This window comes from Micropterus salmoides, unplaced genomic scaffold, assembly GCF_014851395.1.
Source record: "Micropterus salmoides isolate LMB-PRFRI ecotype aquatic unplaced genomic scaffold, ASM1485139v1 Ms_hic_scaffold_18, whole genome shotgun sequence".
Taxonomy (NCBI): domain Eukaryota; kingdom Metazoa; phylum Chordata; class Actinopteri; order Centrarchiformes; family Centrarchidae; genus Micropterus; species Micropterus salmoides.
In genome coordinates, this window is record NW_024040928.1 from 24,291,854 (window position 1) to 24,310,355 (window position 18,502).

General features: G+C 41.4%; 1 protein-coding gene across 2 annotated transcripts in view; it reads left to right on the plus strand.

The window, feature by feature from the left end:
- The window catches only part of ncoa1 (nuclear receptor coactivator 1), a 61,089-nt gene that overhangs the window by 34,414 nt on the left and 8,173 nt on the right, over nucleotides 1-18,502 (plus strand). Inside the window, exons 5-21 of one of the 2 annotated variants that reach the window (XM_038726208.1) lie at nucleotides 347-453; nucleotides 603-780; nucleotides 2,061-2,240; nucleotides 3,481-3,573; nucleotides 4,002-4,142; nucleotides 5,077-5,224; nucleotides 7,852-8,839; nucleotides 9,109-9,336; nucleotides 10,623-10,944; nucleotides 11,473-11,655; nucleotides 12,108-12,222; nucleotides 12,345-12,513; nucleotides 13,153-13,470; nucleotides 13,972-14,073; nucleotides 14,681-15,092; nucleotides 15,546-15,711; nucleotides 17,410-17,599. In XM_038726208.1, coding sequence (XP_038582136.1) covers nucleotides 347-453; nucleotides 603-780; nucleotides 2,061-2,240; nucleotides 3,481-3,573; nucleotides 4,002-4,142; nucleotides 5,077-5,224; nucleotides 7,852-8,839; nucleotides 9,109-9,336; nucleotides 10,623-10,944; nucleotides 11,473-11,655; nucleotides 12,108-12,222; nucleotides 12,345-12,513; nucleotides 13,153-13,470; nucleotides 13,972-14,073; nucleotides 14,681-15,092; nucleotides 15,546-15,711; nucleotides 17,410-17,599 — 4,040 coding nt within the window. The remainder of the gene's footprint in view (nucleotides 1-346; nucleotides 454-602; nucleotides 781-2,060; nucleotides 2,241-3,480; nucleotides 3,574-4,001; nucleotides 4,143-5,076; nucleotides 5,225-7,851; nucleotides 8,840-9,108; nucleotides 9,337-10,622; nucleotides 10,945-11,472; nucleotides 11,656-12,107; nucleotides 12,223-12,344; nucleotides 12,514-13,152; nucleotides 13,471-13,971; nucleotides 14,074-14,680; nucleotides 15,093-15,545; nucleotides 15,712-17,409; nucleotides 17,600-18,502) is intronic. The other variant, XM_038726209.1, reaches the window with a different exon arrangement.

Here is an 18,502-nt window from a genome sequence, read left to right on the forward strand (position 1 = left end):
GAAACACACACACACACACACTGGAGTGAATTGTCAGAGGCTTAACCAGTTTGCACTTTAGATTTTCACTGACAACAATTATTTTTTTGTCTGCAATCCATAAGAAGTTATAGTATTTTATAACAAAAAGTATGTACAGTAAAAAAACAACAAACATTTGATCAAACTGGCACATCTTAATTTCTCATATTCATGTTTTACAAAATAATTTTTTGATCGACACTGTAGAAAATCTGACAATTTAAAGCATTTAACAATTCCCTAATTTATTATCAGATTTTTGGTACAGGACACTTCTGTCTGTGTATTCAGATTTGTTATTGTGTTTTTTTCCCCCTCCTGACAGAGAAAGCAGCTCTTCTGTCTCCAGATGATGAGGTGCAGAAGAGCGACATCTCTTCCAGTAGCCAGGGGCTGTTGGAGAAAGAGGCGCTGGGGCCCATGCTGCTAGAGGTGAACAATGCATACACAATCGAAAACACTACAGTTCTTTTGAATTGATCCAGAAGTCCACTGCTGGGATTTTCACTCATCACACACAATCTGATTTTCTTTTACTACTCCTCTTCCCTCTGTTCTTGCTCCTTCTCCTTCTCCTTCAGGCCCTTGATGGGTTTTTCTTCGTCGTCAACCGGGAGGGCCGCATCGTCTTTGTTTCTGAGAATGTGACGAGTTACCTTGGATACGCCCAAGAGGAGCTGATGACCTCCAGTGTCTACAGCATCCTCCATGTGGGAGACCACAACGAATTTGTTCGCAATCTGCTCCCGAAAAGCCTGGGTGAGTGAGCTGGGACTGAGAATACTGACTGCATCTGCTGTCCAATACTTTATATGCTAGGTTTAAGATGCCAATAGCTATTATTTTTTTAAACATATTTGGTAATTACATTTACAGTATCTTCAAATTTAACTGTTTTCATGCCAACGAAACCCATTAAGGAGGCAATTAAAACGCAGGAGATGGGTTTTGGCTGCAAAATCAGTATACATACTTTAATACAGATAATTAACTTGGTTTATTGATGGAAAGTACTGTAGCTGAAGCAAATTTGAGGAGCTGTGAAGAAAAGTAGAATGACGAGCTATGGGAATTTGAAATTAACACCGTTTTAAGTGCTCTACACAAAGCTGCAAATGTTGCTAGGAGAGTGAATGAACTGTAAAGTCAGTGTACAGATATGAGTATGTGTGGGGGAGTTTGAGGGAAGAGTGAAACAGTGACTTTCTTCCCTGTGATAGTGTTGTTTTAATTTTTAACTACAACCTTGAGGAGAGATTATAAAGAAAGCGGAGGGGGTCTGACGGGCGTCATATCAGCACAAAAGATAACAGAGTGCAGTAGACGACAAGGTTGAACATTTGTATTTCCTCCTTTTTTCTTTGGAAACCAGTCTCATAGTGAAAATTACATTTTTGCCATCCCAGTGAGGCACACATATTACCCTACAGGAAGGTATTTCAGTACATCTGGGTGTGATTATAGGATGATTTGGTCTATGAACTATTACACCATTTGGGCAAAATAAGGAAAATATGCTAAACTCATTTGTCATAATGTGGTGTGTTGCATCTGAAAATCGCTGCTGCATCAACTTTGAGCCAGGAGTGATTACTCTGAATGAACTGTCAATAAGATTGGCATGTTATAGCAACAATGATTATGGGGAATGTGGCTTAAATAATAATTGCGTCCAGCCTTTAAATATTTTGTATAACATAAAAACAACGTATCAGTTGTGTTGACCATGTTTTTTTTTCTATTTGTAACACTCAATGCCAAGGTATCACATTAAATAGTTTGCTGTATGTTTAATCTTAAGGTGCCCTGAGGAGTATTCTTGTTCATTGTTACTCACCAAAACATTGCATTGCAACAGTGCATTTCTGTCCTCATAAAAACATTTGCAAACCTATATTTATTTATTCTTCTTTTCTGCCTTTGGGTAACTTTTAACATTTTCCCAAATGATGTATTTCTTTTTTTGTATCAATAACAACGGTTAATTGTAGTTTTACTCAGCAATACTAAACTGTGTGTTTATTTTCCTCTTCGTCCAGTAAATGGTGTGCCGTGGCCGCAGGAAGTTGGCCGGAGGAACAGCCACGCCTTTAATTGTCGCATGCTGAAGAGGCCGCCGGATGAGTTGGATTCGGAAAATCCAGAGGCTCGGCAGCAATATGAGATCATGCAGTGTTTCACCGTGTCCCAACCACGGACCATGCAGGAGGAGGGAGATGGTACGTGCAAACATCCACACTCATATGCACGCAGTCTTCAGGCATTTCCTACACTAACCCTACAATACATTGTATCGATGTTAAAGCCAATATCAATATGGATATTATATATATCTAATATTTTGGAAAGGAAAATATATGTATATATGTTAATATTTTGAAAATGGATATATAAAATGTACTTGGTTACTGGTGTGTCATCACTGTAGCTTAAGTTTGTCATTTCTGTGCAAGTCTCATGTCTTTTATTATGAAGGCTTTTTTTATTTCCCTAACCCAATGTGGCTGAAATCATCTTTACAACTGCTTTAACCACTTCTTTGCTTCTAAATTGAGTTTATCAAGCTCAGCTTAGGTAGCTCCTATATGCATTGGTGAAACATAATATAAAAGCTTGATTAAATGTTTGTGTGGGAAATTGGAATTTGGAAGTACTTTCCACACACGAATCATTAAAATGGTCTCAAGTTGGGACTTCAGTTACCTCTGCCATGCTGAGTGGGTGGAAACATTTTAATACAGAATAGTTTTAGCTGTCAGTATTTTATTTAATTTACTGTATATTTTACTACAAAATGTAAAATAAGTAAACCCCACAAGCAGCCTCACATGTTAAAATGTGTAATATGAAATAACATTTATTTTCAGATATTCTTATGACACTTCTTTTTCTAATTTCCCTGACTACATCAAAGGTGGGCTGTGTCAGGAAGGAATCCAATTTTTTGTGATAAATTGTTGATAGATAAAATCTTCTCATCTATTTTTCTTTTTTACTCAACTTACACTATCTGACCAGTTGGACGGGGACCAGATTCTTGCAGGAAATTTCATATTGTTCGGAGGCGTTGCTGCAGTGGCCTTGATAACATTATATAATGTAGTTCCAACATTCCTCACAGTATGCTACTTCTTTCTGTTTTTGTGTTGAAGTCCCAGTATAGTTTGGTGGACAAACTATGAAATGGCAACACTCTTAACATGATTGAAGGATCCATCTTCTGTCTCTGTTTCTTTTTTGAATTGTCATTTATCGGCTGTTATAAAAACCGAAACCGATTTATCTGCAATTATTAGACCATATCGGCACGCCAATTCGGCCGGGCTCTTGCATCTATTCCACAGCAGTTTAGACATTTGTTGGCGGTCACATATGTTCGTTCTTTTTCTTTTTCTTTATTTGGTTTACAGAACCAGACGCACACACAAACCTCACTGCTTGTGTCCTTTCTTTCTTCAGACCTGCAGAGCTGCCTGATCTGTATTGCCTGTCGGATACCTCGTGCCCAGCCTTTCAGCACTGAGTCTTTCATCACGAAGCAGGACCCCACAGGTAACACACACAGAGACACACATATGTGTAATATAATAGCCATTGTATTTCTGGAATACAATGGAATTTGAGATGTGTACTCACCTCGGTACTCTCAGCAAAAAGGTTCTCTTGCATGCCGTTGGGTTACATTACAGGGAAGTAGCAGAATATACAGATACTTTTATCATGCTTCAAACTTTTACTTTATTATATGATATTAATATGATGCATTTAGGTCCAGGTGGACTGAAACCCCTTTAAAAAATTTAGAGAGGAAAAAAAGAAAGAATTAAAGAGCCTTTTTGGGAAATGTTCCGACTCAAAAAGTGTGAACCACGTGTGAACCCTGAATGTGTGGAGGCTACTGCAGATTTTGAAATCTGTGTAGACTGATCTTTGTGTGTGTGTGTGTGTGTGTGTGTGTGTGTGTGCGCGCTCCGCTTCAGGGAAGATAATCTCCATAGAAACGAGTGCTTTGCGAGCAACGGGCCGGCCTGGCTGGGAGGACCTGGTCAGGAAGTGCATCTACACTTTCTTTCAGCCGCAGGGCAAAGAACCGTCCCACGCCAAGAAGCTGCTGCATGAGGGTGAGTAGCCACAATTGATTTCTTTTTTTCTGCTTCACTCCCAGAAATCATTGACGCACTCCTTGCGAGCTCTGCCATGGTTACCAGAGTTTCAGCATTAATTCAATAACATTACAATAGAAGGACTTGAATACAAAATTTCTGTAACTTTTCCTACTTGCAGGAGATGTGTTGTAGTGCCAGCTTGGTTCCAAACCTGCATCAACTTCAGAGTTTGTGTTCTGGATATGCAGATTTATCCAGCGGGAAGCACAGGAAAGGCTGTAACATATATATTTCTTTATAGACTAATAGATTAATCGACAAATTGTTTACGTTTCAATTCAATCTATCTTTCAAACGTGGATCAAAACAGTCATATTCCAGCTGCTAAATTCAGGCCAGTATCATCAAACTGTCCACCACATCTTAAAATCAATCTTGATTTACCCTAAAGTCTAAAAGCCAGCAGCAGAACTGCTGGGATGGATCGTTTTTACATGTTAGCATCATGTTACATATAGATCCTGTAAATACAAACCAAAGTTAAGCAGTGTGGTAGAGCTTTATGTGATGCATCAAAGGATATCTTCTATTCTCTCTGTATTGCAAGAAAAATAAGCTTTTCCTCATCAAGGTCAGCTGTTTCAAGTCCAAACCTTATTATAAGCGTTTCAAGGCGACTGTGACATAATTACCTTACCTATAAGATCAATGCATGTAAGTAAAAGGATAAATAGAAGGCAGAACTGTATTGGATTATTCCAACTCTGAATTCACTTGTGGTGTAGCTACTGCAACACCTTAACGTCTCATTTAGGCCGTTAGGACGTGTCGGAGCTCTTTAAGCCTGGATTCATCTGTGAAAGGAAAAGTTAGGAAAACAAACTAAAGTCTAAACCCTGTTTCTTTCTCTTGTCCTTTGTGTGTTTGTGTGTGTTGGTATTCCCAACAGTGATGACCCACGGCACCGCTGTCAGCCCGCTGTACCATTTTGCATTAAGTGATGGCACGCCGCTCAGCGCTCAGACCCGCTGCAAGTTCTGCTGCCCCCCCAACCCTGACGTACAGCCCTTCATAATGGGCATTCACACTATTGACAGGTACTGTGTTTGACTCTACTGTTCAGATTTCCGTGTATTGCAGTGGTACATTACGATCATTTTTGGAGCTGATTCCAAACTATTGTTTGGACAGCAAACGTAAAATCTCAGTTTAACAGTGTGTTCAACAGAATGATCTATTGCTTTATGATGCTCCTATAAAATGTTTAAATTAGTCATTATTTCTATTATTTTTGAAATTAGACTGTGTGCATTGAAAAAATTATCATCACAAACATGAAGATGCCCAAAAAATAGATTAAAATCAATGCAGACCCAAATACAAGTTAATTGACCAACAAAATGTAAAGTGAATCTGATTGAGAATCCCAGTTATGATGAGGTCTTTGGAGTATCCTGGTTGTTTTTTTTGCACATATTAGCTCCATATCATGGTTTCGGAAGCCTGGATATAATAATAATAATAATAATAATAATCTTTATTTGTAGAGCACTTTTCAAAAAAAAGTTACAAAGTGCTTTAACAAGTGTAAAGACAATAATACCCAACAGACAATAATACAAAAACAATACAAGATAAAAGCATGAAAACATTGAAAAGACTAAAATACACGTTTAAGATAAATATAAAATTAGTAAAATACAATAAAATAAAGGGGATAAAATAAAGTCAAATAAGATCGGGATATGCTAGCTGGAGTAATCTGATAGACTGTGGCATCCTCAGGAACTGCTGAATCCAGGTTTTTCATTCTCAGGCCATGTTTGATGTTCTAAGTTGAAGTAAAACAACAAAAAATATACTAATATTGATTTTCATCTTGAAATGAAAGTCAGTGTCTGGCTCTGGCAATGCAGGGAATAAATGTCATGTTTTCTTTAGTCTTCTATTGATTAGAGTGAGAAGTTAAAGAGTGGTAAATACAGCACAGTCACAGGGGAGAGAATCTATGTTGCTATAGACTGAATGAATAATGGTACAGATATTTATAGTAATGTTTATGACAGGGGTCAATAATTGGCGGTCCAGATCCGGACCTAGCCGCCATCCTCTTCGGACCCGGACCTACAGCCGATCTATTATTGGGAATTACTACCTCGTGATGGAGCGTTTCTATTTTAACTCGCGCATCTTTTCTAGCATTTACTGTACTGGTTTAGTGGCCCAGGAAACTCACAGGCCAATTACATGTGTTCCAAATGTCTCATGTGATGCTGCTCAGCCTGTGAAATCTGTGCATTCCGATAAACATTGCAAGTTCAGTCCGTGAGTGAGATACACACGTGGACAGAGGAGACGACAGAGAAAAGAGATTTCACATGGCTTTTAATCAAGAATGCACAGATTCTTGCATTTACATTCTTCCCACAGGAAGTTCAAACCCAGAATATCTCATATGATCCGAGACTGTCACGAATAAAAGCGGCAATGTGAAGCGCCACTACGAGACAAAGCACTCATTTGAGCAAACGTACCCACTCAAATCTGAACTGAGGGAACAGAAATACAATCCTAGGCAGCAAGACAAGCTAGAGCTCACATTCTCAATGAACAAGAGAAAGTAGGGAAACGGTTAGTAAGAGGGAATGAGAGTGAAGAGGAGGTATTAAAGCTGTTTAATTGTTAAGATGTGTTGAGTGTTTATTATAAAATTGGTTGAGACTACACTTCAGGCAACACTCTTTATTTGTTTTTCTGAAATTAAGAACTTTATTTTAACTTAACTTTAACTTTTTTTTAAATGCAGCGTTTAGTTTACTGAAATTAAGAATTTATTATTAGAATAGTTCTTTTTTTATTCCTCCAGTTTGATGTGAAAACTGACAGTAAATATTATTGAAATATTATTTGATTTGAAAGTCAGTTATTGACTACAAACATAGGCAGGAACATGGGGGCAGCAGGTGACCCATAACCACAGATCCAGACTCCACAGGTACAGGGACAGAAACACCTGCAGAAAGTGAGAGAGGAGAGGAACGAGAAAGCACAAGACTACGGGAAAGTGAAGAAGTCAGTAACATGAATTAATGGGATGAGGTTGCATACAGAGGGAGAGAAAGAAGAGGAGAGAGTAGCTCAGTTCATTATGGGAAGTCTCCCGGCTGTCTAGGCCTATAGCAGCATAACTAAGGGATGGTTCAGGACTAACCTGAGCCAGCCCTAACTATAAGCTTTATCAAAGAGGAAAGTCTTAAGCCTACTCTTAAATGTGGAGATGGTGTCTGCCTCCTGAACCCAAACTGGAACCTGGTTCCACAGGAGAGGAGCTTGATAGCTGAACGCTCTGGCTCCTAGTCTACTTTTGGAGACTCTAGGAACCACAAGTAACCCTGCATTCTGGGAGCGCAGTGCTCTGGTGGGGTAGTAAGGTACTATGAGCTCTTTAAGATAAGATGGTGCCTGACTATTAAGAGCTTTGTAAAAAGCTTTGTACAGAAACAGAATTCTGGCAGAGTCACGGACACACCTGCAATGATGCAGATGGTCTGAAACCTGGAATCATATACAGGGAAATAGATATATCCATTTGAAACTTGCATAAGACTAATGTGAATGTAAACACACATATTATGAACCGTGCACCGTGTGGACTTTACAGTGCTTTTTTACCATGTAGTCTCCTCAAGTTACAGTTATGCTTTATTTTCCTGCTTTCTCCCAGGGAACACAACACTGCTAGCTCTCAGGAAAACACTAACCCCAGCCTTCCACCGAACCTTGGCAGCCTTGCCCAAACCGCCTCCCGCTCCCCTTCCCTTCCTCCCGGCAGCAACTGGACCCAAGGCTCAGGCCTCGCCACCGCTGGCCTTCACCCCAACAACAGCAACGCCTCCTCCCATGGACTTAACCCAGCCACACCCACAGGCTACCTGACGCCCAATCGGACCTGTTCCCAGCAAGTCAATAGCCCATCTCCTTTGAGCAGCCCACTCACAGCCGCCCCTACCTCTTTTATGTCACCCAGGATGCCACGGGCCAGTCCTGGGTTAGGGGGAAGCCCTCGCGTACCGGGGAACCCCTTCTCTCCTTCCACACCGGGTCTCCTTTCCCCAGCCGGGGCACCAAGCAGTGGAGGCAGCCTCAACAGGCAGCAGTCTTGTGGTGATTGTAGTAGCGGCGCCGGTAGTGGGTCAACAGGGTCCTTCTCCCTGTCCTCTCCTGTCCGTCAGAGACAAACCAGTACACCCACCGGCTCCTCTACTCGGCCTCCATCAGCAAAACCTCCAGAGGGAGGAGAAGAAGGGGGAGAGGACTCTGTTAAAGCCCCCCTTCCTTCTGCCTCACAGCTGGGTAACCCCAGACCCAGTCAGCTCTTGGACAGCAACGGGACAGGAGCTGAATCTAACAACAACAACAACAGTGTTCACTGCACCTCATCACCTCATCCTCCAAACCCTCCTCCTGCCCCTCAGTGCCCTGCCTCGCACAGTACTCTAACAGAGCGGCATAAGATCCTACACCGGCTGCTCCAGGACAGTAGTCCCAACGATGCCTCCTCCACCATTGAGGAAGGAATTAACAAGAACCAGGTTGAGATTAAGAAGGAGCCGCCTACCAGTCCGGCACTGACTACAGCAGGTTCCAAGTCCAGCTCCAGAGAGCCACAGGACCATCAACTACTCCGTTTTCTCCTGGATACAGACGAAAAGGTGAGACTTAAACATGACCTTTACATACAAGGTTCTGTCAAGACTTAGCATGTTCAGATTTATATGGATTTTTATTTATATGGAACTAATTATTTTCACAGATTTATCAGTGTTTATTTAAATTTTTTGTTTTTTTATTCTCTCCCTACTACATCCTTACTAAATAAAATATCAGTATTTGTGTCCGCCCTGTAAAATCCACATCATCTTCACACGAAAACACGATTGTCATGAAAAATACTAACGGAAACGTAATTTTGTTTTTGAAGGACTTGGGGGACCTGCCACCCCCCTCTGCTCTCAGCCTGCAGACGGTTAGGGTAAAAGTGGAGAAGAGAGCCAGCGTGGACGGAGCAGCCTGTACGGGGTCTATCGTCATAGCAGGAAGTGCATCCAAACCTGCGGGAGTTTCCAGCAGCTCTGCTTGCATCAGTCCCAAATCAAGCCCCGTCAGAGAGAACCGCAGAGACAGCCGCAGGGACAGCCGAGACTCCACGGTACGGTTGTTGTCAATGTCATAATGATCTGTGATAAACCAAGCTAAACCCAAGATTTCACCTTTGACAGTTTTCCCGAGAGAATGTTGTGCTGTTTAGAATAGAAAAAAAGTTTTGTAAATGAAGACATTATCTGTGACACCACTATCTCTGTTGAACAGCGCCTGGGTGTTGGTGGTCGGGTGTGCAGCCAGATATTAGTGGGCATTAACTGCCGTGGGTTTTCGTAGAAGTTTTACGAAACTTAAATGCACAAGTTTCGATTCATGACTTTGATTGTCTATCCCTAACCCTCCCTAACCCCAACCAAACAGCCAGCATAAAAGTAGACAATAAATCACCTGGCCTGGCTTTTCGCAGTTGCTGTTCATTGGTATGTGTGTATATATGTCGGCAGGTGAACATATTCTGGCACTTCTGTACTGTAAATTCATGTGACTTGAGACCATTTAGAAACAGTTTCATCATTATAAGTATTATTTTTAAGCTTTATAATGCATACAATACATATCTTGATGATCATAATAATTTAAAAGAAATGCATTTAAAGGCTGAGCACACCTCTGGTCAACCCACACACTTAATTTTAAATGGGGATGCAGACTATGTTTGACTGAAATCTTCTGGACTCTCCTGTTAGTAGCGTCAATCACCTTTAACCCGAGCAAAGTGCTAATCAACCAAAACAACTAAAAACACCTGTGAGGGTGTGCTGTGCCTTTATCTGCCTCAAATAGTTAAAGAGCTAAAAACCAGAATATGATAAAAGCTAGACAAGGCTGAGTTTAAAAGCCTCATCATGGGTTACTCCACAGGCATTCGCAACCTGCAAGTGAGTTGAACTGAGTGTTAGCTGTTTTCCTGATAGAGCAGAATGATGTTTAGCCCGTTTAGCTAACACCTCATTCAGTGCATATAACATATTTACACAGGTGAGGAAGAATACTTAACATTTAAACATTGGAATTCCCCCCAATGAGCTTTGCTCCTGCACAGGCAGTTGTGGGACCGGCGTTGTAAATCATGCTGAATGTTTATTTTCTTGGACTTTGTCTCCATTGCAGGCTCAGCTACCTGCTGCAGCCTTTGAAGCTCACTGGCCTTTGACCTTTTTGTCTTCCCATCTCTCTGTCACTGATTGTCTGTCCCCCTTTTCTGCCACCTGTTGTTCTTTTAATTATTTACTCTTTACGACATTACACCATTCATTCTTCCATCCTGTTTTTTCCCCTCATTTCAATCCCTTTGTATTTCTTTCTGCTTAACTCTCTTTTTCCTGCCCTCAGCTGTCTGGTAGTGCTGTTGACATGGACCCTCTCAACCAGCTGCTGCCTGGCTTAAGAGGCCCTAGTGGGGCCAAACTGGGCAGTGATGATTCAACAACCCCTGGAGGAGGCCCCCAACTCCAGTCTCCAGCGCCCCAACCCCAGGCCCAAGCGCCACTACAGTCCCCCCTGTCCCAGCCCCAGTTGCAGTCGCTGTCACCCCAGCTCCACTCCCCTTCCCCCCAGCTTAAACTGCAGTCACCCTCTCAGCTCCAGCCTGCAGAGGCCAGCACTCCCCGCAATGTAAATGTGAAGAGAGAACCTCCCGGCACTCCTAACCGAGGTACAGTTTCAGCTGAGGGGAGGCATGAAGATGAGTTAAAAAAATAAAATACTACCTGCATACAACCTATGGACATTGAAGTGCAGTATCAATACTACACTCAATACAAGAGTGTTTTGTTTAAAAAGAAAAATACCGTTATTATTTCAAGAAATTACAAAATAATGTTTTTAATAAATAGTTATTGGATTTGAAATAATTATCTATTATTATTATTATTATTATTATTATTATTATAATATTATCAGTAGTAATAGTAGTACCCAGTATAGTAGTATGAGCCAGACTGGTCCCTATTTACCTACACATTGTTCGTCTGTACGCCCTCTTGTGGCTTTTCGGAGGTATTGCGGTGTCAACAAACCACACGTGGATCCAGAATAGGTTACTTTTCTGCAACACTGCAGAATGTCATGTGTCTATAAAAGTCTCAGAGTTTGAGTCTGTGTGTCATTACTAAAATGTTTATAAATGACACTTTTATTTTGTTTTTTCCTGATTTTCCATGTGCTTGTGTTTGTTTCACAGGGCTCTGTGATGGCGGCCCGCCCTCTGGCTGCAGCCTTCAGAATCAGTCATCTTTTGATTTCTGCGGTCCCCCCACTCCAAGCCAGACACAGGCCCAGGGTCAGGGAGACCCTTTTCAGACCCCCAAAGACAACAGCCCGTTTCCAGAGGCAGAAGTTATCAACCCGTTCAGTTCAAGCACTGGTACACAAGAAAACATAATACAGTCAAACTATCACAGTTAGTCATTGAAAATATACAAATATACAGTAACTTGACATTAAATCTTTTGTAGCAGTAGGAATTGTTGAACCAACCTCTTCAGGTTTAAAGTTTCAGTACTCCTGACCAACATCACCATTGAGTAAAGTCAGACTGTATTGTGTTACATATATAACCCCTGAAGTGATAATAGCTTTGCACTGTAATGTAGCAGAGAGCAATACAGTGCTATGTCATTGCAGCAAGATGAAAATTGTGCCTCAAAAGTAGGATTTTAAGCTGATGTTAACTTTACGTTTAAATTTAGCAGGTGTTACTGTACAAGATTTTAATATAATTTAATCCAAATTTGTTACATAATTCAGTGTTAATATATTTTTTAGGTTTTTAATTGTGGATTTTTTCCCCCTTAAAACTGTTCAAATCTGTTTCAGGCCTAACCAAGATGGATGTTGGAGACTCTCAGTTCCAGCCTCTGGCTCTATCTGACACCTTGTCCTTTGATGGTCTTGGAGCCCCTTTACAAACTAACTTAGCATCGCCACAAGAGTAAGTATTACTGTACTCTAAATACCTAATCTATTTCACTTAACTGTAAATTTTAATTCTGAAATTATGGGAGAAAATTGATTTTACCCACTGGCTCTTGCTGTGTTTCTCTGTGTGTGCAGGCAGTGTGTGCCCTGTACGCTGGATGAAGTACTGGGCCCTCCGACCACACCTGAAGGCAGAAACGATGAGAAAGCTCTGTTAGAGCAGCTCGTCTCCTTCCTCAGTGGCACTGATGAGAGTGAACTGGCTGAGCTGGATAAGGCCCTGGGTATTGACAAACTGGTACAGGTAAGTGTGTGATACTGGGCAGTGAATGTGCACAGGTATAAAGAGTGCCGTTCGTGAGCGCAGTTAGGAAAGGCTTTACATATTTAATATTAAGGGGGAAGCAACCGTAGCAACAGCTCAGCATTGCAGAGCCTAAAGGCACGTGTCCACAGTGTTGTGTAATTACTCTCACTGTCAGAAGAGGGAGACAAAAGGTCTGCACTGCAGGTTTAATCACAACAAACAGTTGCTCAGTTAAAATGTTAATTTCCTCTGCCATGAATATTTGAGCCACCAAGCTGGATTTGGCAAAAAACCCTGCTGATCTGCTTTCATGTAAATCTGGAGGTATTTTCATTTTGCAAGTAATCCACAACTTCAGTCAAGTTATTTTAGCTTCACTGGCTCTTATGAGAGATGTCAGGGAGGGAGAGGGTAATCAGACAGTCTCTTAGAAATCACAAACTAACTTGGTGCAAGTCACATTCAACTTTAAGGAACAGAATTTAACATTTCAAAAACAAAAATTAACTATTCTGAATGTAGCAAAATGTTTTACTTGTTTTGAAATGACATGGCTATGAGCTCTTTTCATTTATAATAAAGAAACACATCATTAATATCTCTTTTTTTTTTCTATTTTTGTCTGCCTCTTTCCAGGGTGGCTGTTTTGACGCTTTGCCCCAAAGCTTCCCAATCCAGCAATCCACTGCCACTCCAGTTTCTATGGACCCTAAACTCCCCACCTATCCTTCCCAATTTACACAGTCTCCTCAAGCTCAGTTTCCTCCAGAGCTGGCCACGATAGGGCCACAGGGTCTGGGGTTTGGAGCCCCCCGAGGGACTTTTCCTGGTGGGACAACGGGCGTGGGGCTCAGGCCAGGCATGATGCGACCACAGGGGATTGGCCCTCAGCTCAGGTTGCCACCCAACCAACTGCGTCTGCAGCTGCAGCAGAGGCTGCAGGGCCCACAGCAGGTGAGGACGCAGGGGTGGTGGTTTGTATTTCACCTCATTAGGGATATATTCCATTTTGGGATGGAAGATGTTGCTAAGTTGCTTTTGCAACAAACTATTTCTGCTGCGGCTCAATGTGTTTAATGAGTACAGTCATAGCTGTGCAGGAGGACACGTGTTCAGAAACCTTATTAGGTGTAATTTATCCACATGATTTAAAGGATGCTAATACAATAGCAATGCACAAGCCATAACCAAGTCATAGAAAGGAACTGTTTAGAGTTATTTTTCACACTTTCTGTGCCCTTTGTGCTTTTGTTATTGCTCCTGACTATCAAAGACAAATGCTGAGAGGTGTAATGAACAGCACAAATTATTGATTTGTAGCTTTTTATGTTAGTATGAATCCTGCTTTACCATAATGAATCTTCGGATTTCATCCCTCCTCTATGTTCTTACCAATGTCAGTGATCAAATTTTTTATTCCCTGTCTGAACCTTTTTTCTCTGTCCCTACGTTCAGCTCCAGAACAGGATGGCAGGCATGAATCAGTTTCCAGGAGGTGCTCCACATGTGAACATAGGAATTCGTCAGGGGGTTCAACAACCTCAGATGTCCTCACAAGTGAGTGGCACAGTGGCGACAATGACGCTCTGCTCTCCCTGACCACCCGCTGCTATTTTTCCACAGAGCCTGAAAGAAAATATTACTTAAAGCTGATGTAAACAATATTTTTATTTTAACTATGTTTTGAATACTCGTGTGCAGGGTTGCTCTTAGTGATTAACCCAGAGATAATTATCAGCTGTCTCCTCTCAGCTCCGCAGAGCATTTCTGCATCTGTCTGCTTATTCTTAATCCTCCAACTTCTTTTTGGTTTTACAGTCTGCTTCGTTGATGTTTTGGTTCACTCTCACCACTGTCATTTGCTTCAGTTTCAGCAGCACCGCACAAAAACCTGAAAGTTAGCAGCTAGCTGGTGGACATAGTGGCACATGGAGTCAAGTGGCCAGAAATCAGATAATACAGTTCAATTAGAAGTGGGGAAGTGATTCACTTTAAAGACCGTAAACATTTGACTATACCATTGGACTATTATTGCATTAATTTACTCTCTCTTAAAACCTGCAGATACACTGAATGAGTGACCTCTTGAATAACAAGGTGTATTGTATATTTCAAATAGAGAATAAGTATTGTGTAACAAGTTCTTTTACATCAAATCTGTCAGCAGCCTCCGCTGAATGCCCAGATGCTGGCCCAGCGTCAGAGGGAGCTCTATAGCATCCAGCACCGCCAGCGCCAGCTTTTCCAGCAGAAGGTCATGCTGATGAGACAGAACATGGCAGGTGCTCCGACTGGAGCCGCGGGGTCCTTTGGAACTGCCAGGGTCCCAAAAGGTCCCCCAACAACGCCTCAACAGCAGCAGTTCAACTTCCCACCAGGGTACAACCCAATGACGGGAAAATCCCCTACCTCACCGAGTCACTTCAGCCCCATGACCGGGGGCCCTCTGGACAACAAACTGTCCAGCAGAGTTCCCCTGAATAACCAGACGTTGATTGGCGCCGTGCAGGGCCAGTTCGGCAGCACCGTGAACTCCTCATTACAGCAGAACCTGTTTCAGCAGTTTGGAGGGCCTGGTAAGTTCAAGGAAACAGGCTCCACCACATTTAAGACCAGACTAACAATCCACTACAGTTTCATATCAAATAGATGTTTGTTTTGCTACTTTTTATTGTAGATAGTTGTACTTCAACATTGCATTATTAAATGTCCAATGGCGTATTTCATCTTTTCACTTTTTGTCAATATAAGATGTATACAATGAGCTAGGTAGTTAGTTTTAGGAAATGGCAGACACCAAAAATTCTCTAATCCATCAACAGAAAATAAAGTAAAAGACCTGATTGGTTTGATAGACGAGACAAGGAAAAGAGTTTGGTCAAAAGCTGACGATAAAGTAAAAAATGCGCAGTAACTGCTTAATACAAAAAAGTAGAAGTAAGTACTCCTGCTTTGACCATTTAGCAGGAAAGGTGAACACTCACTTTTTGTCTTAACTGACCTAACTTTTTTACTTTTCCTCCTTAAAGTTATCCAGCAAGACCCACCTTTCCCTCCTGATATGAGCCCGACCAGCCCGTTGTTGTCACCTCAGAACTCCACCTCCCAGAGTCCTCTGCTTCAGCAAGCGCCACCTCCTGGCTACCAGTCACCAGACATGAAGAGCTGGCAACAGACAGGCGTGGGCAGCAACAGGTTAGGAAGCGTACAGGGCTCATGCAAACCTAATTTGGTAAAATAAAATCACTTGTTATCTCACATGCCTCAACAGCTTTTTATAGTTTATTTAATTTGTTTATTTAAAGGTCCAGTGTGTAATATTTAGGAGGACCTGTTGACAAAAATGCAATATAATATACATAACCATGTTTTCAGTGGTGTAAAAAGACCTTATGTAATGAACCATTTTGTTTTTATTACCTTAGAACAACGTTCAGAGTATGATGGGGGGCGCTGGAAGCAATATTTTGGAAAGGGGGGCGTTGAGGTACTTTTGGGGGGCATTTGTTTGGTTGGAAAAAAGTTAAGGCGAGTTTACCCCAAAGATTCACAACAAGAGAAAACATAAATGTGGGCGAGATTCTGAATGTGCAGAAAGTTTTGAATGTAAGCGGAAAACCTGCTAAAACAGATGAGCTATTAAAATCCAGTTAATAACTGAATTAAAATTTATCGCCAAGGTGAAAATGTGCCTCAAATAAATATTTAGAGGTTAAATCCCCAAACAAAAGACTCAAAAGAGGAGGGGAGACTAAATCATGTGTATTAACTCAGCAGGGATGATATTAACGAAGTTGATCTACAGGAGAACATATTTTAAAAGCAGTAAAGAATGTCTGAGAGCTTTACTGCATTATATTCCATTCTGTTATACTTTGAATTGTCACGTGCCAAAATCTCAGACCTCCCACTTATTAAGTGCCCCACCCCGTCTCTGGCTTCTCACACAGTTTCTGGGAGGAACATGAACTTCTTAATTAAATTTAAGTAGGCTTTTTTGTTCCCTGGGAAAGTAATAAATATGTTTGTCATTCAATTATGTGCTTTTTAAATGTTTTTAATTACAATAGCAACATCAACATATAATAACAATTATAATAATCAATTTTTAGGGCAAATAGCCAACATCTTTTTGATGGGGGGCAGTAAGGGACCTGGATAATGGATACAGTTCGCTGGCCCAAAAAAGGTTGAGAACCACTGCCTTAGAATGAGCCATTTCTATCTACACACACCGTGGGTCCTCTTACATGGACGTTGCCATGTTGCGTCGCCATGTTGCACCGCCATGTTTCTACAGTAGCCCAATCGGACAAACTGCTCTACAGAGCGTGTTTCGTCACTACTTTCAATGATGATGAAGAAGAAATGTTAGTAGTATTGTTAGTAGTAGTAGTAGTAGTCGTCTGGTTTATTAGAAATAAGAAAAGAAGAATGGTGCATTCATGTGGTGCCGGTTAGTTTGCTGTCCATGTTGAGTGAACTAGATGCATGTTGTTTATACGCTCAGATAAAGCTAATCCAACTTTGTAGTAAGATATCTGTGAAGATTCTCAGTCATCCAGGTCATAGTTATCCAACCAAGGTTAAAATCAAGGGCAACTGGACTTGGTTGAAGATACTGGAAGACGTTTCGTCTCTCATCCAAGGGACTTCTTTAGTTCTGACTGACTGGCAGGGAAACTCAGCTATTTAACCCCAGTTGGGTCGTTTGCCAGGATCGTCGTCAATGAGAAAATGGAACCATCCAAGGAGCATGTGAATGCACCGTGAGCCACTGGTTGCAATTCATAACCCTCACCACTAGATGTAACTAAAACTTACACACTGAACCTTTAAGTGAGACCCTTTCACGTGCCCCCAGAATAATGTGCTGTCTTGTTTCTACTGCAGCCTGTTCAGTCAGTCAGTACAGAGTGCAGGACAGGCCTTTGGCCAGCAGGGGGTCTACAACAACATGAGCATCACCGTCTCCATGGCCGGAGGCTCGGGTGGTGTCGGCTCATTACCTCCCATGGGGCAGCCGGTTGGCATGAGCAACAGTAACCTCAGCAGCGTGGGTTCAGTATGCAGCGACCAGCAGGTACGTGACATTTAACCTCCAGGTTCTTTATCGTCTTGAAGGGTTGTCTCGTGTTTTCCTTCCATCCATCCCCTTACCCTCCTACCACTTTGTGGTGTATTTCCTTGAAGTTTCGAGTCCATAAAATATAAGTACAGTTCACCGAGTTCTACTCTGGTATACAGCATGTTGGAAAGGACATCATCCTGGTGGCATCTGTTGCTTGTTAGTTCTAAATTTAACCTCTAAGGAAAGAAAAGCATGCGTAACGTGGAGTGTTGTTCTCATTTAGATTGTTTTTCTACTTCTCTGTTTCTGTCAATTAAATACAGGAATTTATTTTCTGTTCATTGTGTCACAACTTTATTTGATTACAAGGGCCAGGCTGGTTGGTTGTTAAATTAATTTTACCAACGAGAGGTATTTTTGTTCTTAAAAGTTTGTTTTTGAAACCTACAGATGCCCAGTATCAAATGAACAAAGGTAACACTTAAAACCCCAATTTCATTTTCTAATACTTGGCATGGCTCATATTATTGGTATATGACAGATATAATGGTATCTGTGTATATGTTAGCTGCTGGATTGAGAAAGTACAGAAATTATAGATACTAGAGCATTGCCTGTTCACATGTGTCTCACATTGGTTTCACCTACAGCATTAATAACACTGGAACAACACGACAATGGCAGAGATACCGCTAGATATTCAGCTTTTCCTTAGAACTTAAAACTCTTAGAACTCCGTATCAACAAATTTTTTTCTAACTTATATCAAACCTGTGTGATGGCGATAACTCAGTTTGAGGTTTAATGGATGCACAGTTCTTAACGTATTCGAAATACAAATGCACACAAACACACACATAAATTCCTGCCTTTATTAGCAAGATGAAAACATGTTTCAGGTATATTAGAAACTGT